Source organism: Oncorhynchus kisutch, unplaced genomic scaffold, assembly GCF_002021735.2.
Source record: "Oncorhynchus kisutch isolate 150728-3 unplaced genomic scaffold, Okis_V2 scaffold3065, whole genome shotgun sequence".
NCBI lineage: Eukaryota > Metazoa > Chordata > Actinopteri > Salmoniformes > Salmonidae > Oncorhynchus > Oncorhynchus kisutch.
Genome location: NW_022265010.1, coordinates 17,501 through 19,624, shown reverse-complemented (window position 1 = coordinate 19,624; position 2,124 = coordinate 17,501). Strand labels below are relative to the sequence as shown.

The 2,124-nt window shown below is 49.9% G+C and overlaps 1 protein-coding gene across 1 annotated transcript in view; it reads right to left on the bottom strand.

Annotated features, from left to right (window-relative positions):
* Positions 1 to 35: 35 nt before the first annotated feature.
* LOC109883720 (extracellular serine/threonine protein kinase FAM20C) overlaps positions 36 to 2,124 on the bottom strand; it is a gene marked incomplete at both ends in the record, with an annotated part of 17,657 nt that continues 15,568 nt past the window's right edge. Inside the window, 3 exons of the mRNA XM_031820131.1 lie at positions 36 to 95; positions 577 to 658; positions 783 to 892. Coding sequence (XP_031675991.1) covers positions 36 to 95; positions 577 to 658; positions 783 to 892 — 252 coding nt within the window. The remainder of the gene's footprint in view (positions 96 to 576; positions 659 to 782; positions 893 to 2,124) is intronic.

Below are 2,124 nucleotides of genomic sequence, written 5' to 3'. Positions count from 1 at the left end.
GAGAGAGAGAAAGAAGGAGAGGTAAAGGTACTGACCTGCAGCATTGGCTCAGAGGCACCAGGATGGAGAGCTCATCATGGGAGTGTTTCCCAAACCTGCAAAGAGGAGAGAGGAGCAGAAAAGAGAGGAGAGGAGTGAGGTGAGCCAAGCAACACCACTTACTGGCTGATAATACAACACCTTGGTCTGTGTTCCTCACAGTCTGTCTCACAGTCAACCAACAGCAAGCACCTCTCTCAGGATCAGTGAAGAAGTCAATCCTACTGAAAGCTGCAGAGGTCCTGAACAGTTCCTATTCTCATTCAACATTCCACTCACATTCCCTTCCCATTGAGTGTGACAGTCAGGGACTGAGAGCCACATGCCTTTGTAGCTTGATTCTGAAAGGCACCGCGTACTCAGACATTAAAAATACCTTGAAAACATTTGTTATGCCTTTGCTTTGAGCTGTTGCTTAGTGTAACAACTTAGAACTGAAGTTAATGAAAGAGAGTTTTAGAAGGCTACGTGACAAATCAGACCAGCTGTCTGGAGAACAGATAAAAGGAGTTGAGATGTGTTGTGTTCTCTCCTCACCCTCTTCCATTGTCCAGATGGATGATGAAGGTCTCGTTTCCAAACTTGTCAAAAGTCTCGTAATGGTGCCGGTCCATGTTACCTGGATACAGAGGTAAACAACATTAATATACATAGGAAAAGAGGACCCCTATTCACCAAGAATGTCTATATAGGGAATAGAGTGCAGTGGAGGAAATAGCGTGTAATGGAGCTTCTGTCCTCACCCATGAGGAAGTCAAAGATGGTCATGTCCATGATGTCCAGCAGACGAGAACCACGGTCATAGGGAGGAGTCTGCTTCACCTCGTCACAGTAGTCTGGGTCCACCTCCCACCTGACCACACAACCAATCACATGGGCACGCGGGCACACACACAGACACAGACACACACACGCACGCACGCACGCACGCACGCACGCACGCACGCACAACACACACACACACACACACACACACACACACACACACACACACACACACACACACACACAACACACACACACACACACACAGAGTGACATTTAGATAGTGTGAGAGGCTTGTTTGGTCCCTTTTGGCAGCTCCCCTCCCTTCCTGTCGAGCCATGATGTGTGTGTGTTGTTAAGGACAGACCCCTGCTGCTCGAAAGCAGAGCAGGGAGGCACACAGCAACTTGACAAGATAAGGAGAGAGGAAGGGAGGGGTCGGAGGGGAGTGAATGGGAGGGAGAGTGAAAAGAGAGAGAGGGGTAGAGAGAGGTTGAGAGAGGGGAGGGAGGGGAAAGAGAGCGAGAGAGAGGTTGAGAGAGGGGAGGGGAGGGGAAAGTGAAAGAGAGAGAGAAGGTAGAGAGAGTTGAGAGAGGGGAGGGAGAGGGAAAGAGAGCGAGAGAGAGGTTGAGAGAGGGGAGGGAGAGGGAAGAGAGCGAGAGAGAGGTTGAGAGGGGAGGGGAAAGAGAGAGAGAGGGGTAGAGAGAGGTTGAGAGAGGGGAGGGAGAGAGGAAAAGAGAGAGAGGGGTAGAGAGAGATGAGAGAGGGGAGGGAGAGGGGAAAAGAGAGAGAGGGGGTAGAGAGAGGTTGAGAGAGGGGAGGGAGAGGGGAAGACAGGAGAGAGAGGGGTAGAGAGAGGTTGAGAGAGGAGGGAGAGGGGAAGTGAAAGAAGAGAGAGAGGTTGAGAGAGGGGAGGGAGAGGGGAAAGTGAAAGAGAGAGAGGTTGAGAGAGGGGAGGGAGAGGGGGAAAGTGAAAGAGAGAGAGAAGGGGAGGAGACAAGGTGTGAGAGGTAAAAAAGGAGAGGTATGAGAAAGAAAGTCACAGTGACAAATCAAGTGAAAGAGATGAAGTCACAGTGACACAGTGAAAGGCAGAGATGGACAGATAGAGAGACAGTGAAAGTATCAAAGAAAGTAGATGGAGTCATTCCATGTTCTCTCTTTGCACTCTGTTGACGAAATCAAAGAACACAGGAACATGGAAGTGAGAGAAGACCCTGTCTCCCGGGGCAACTAACTCAGTTTATAATGAGCTGCTACTTCTCCTGCAACACCAATCTACCTATTTTTATCAGAGGTGGGGATCTGGAGAATGTGTTC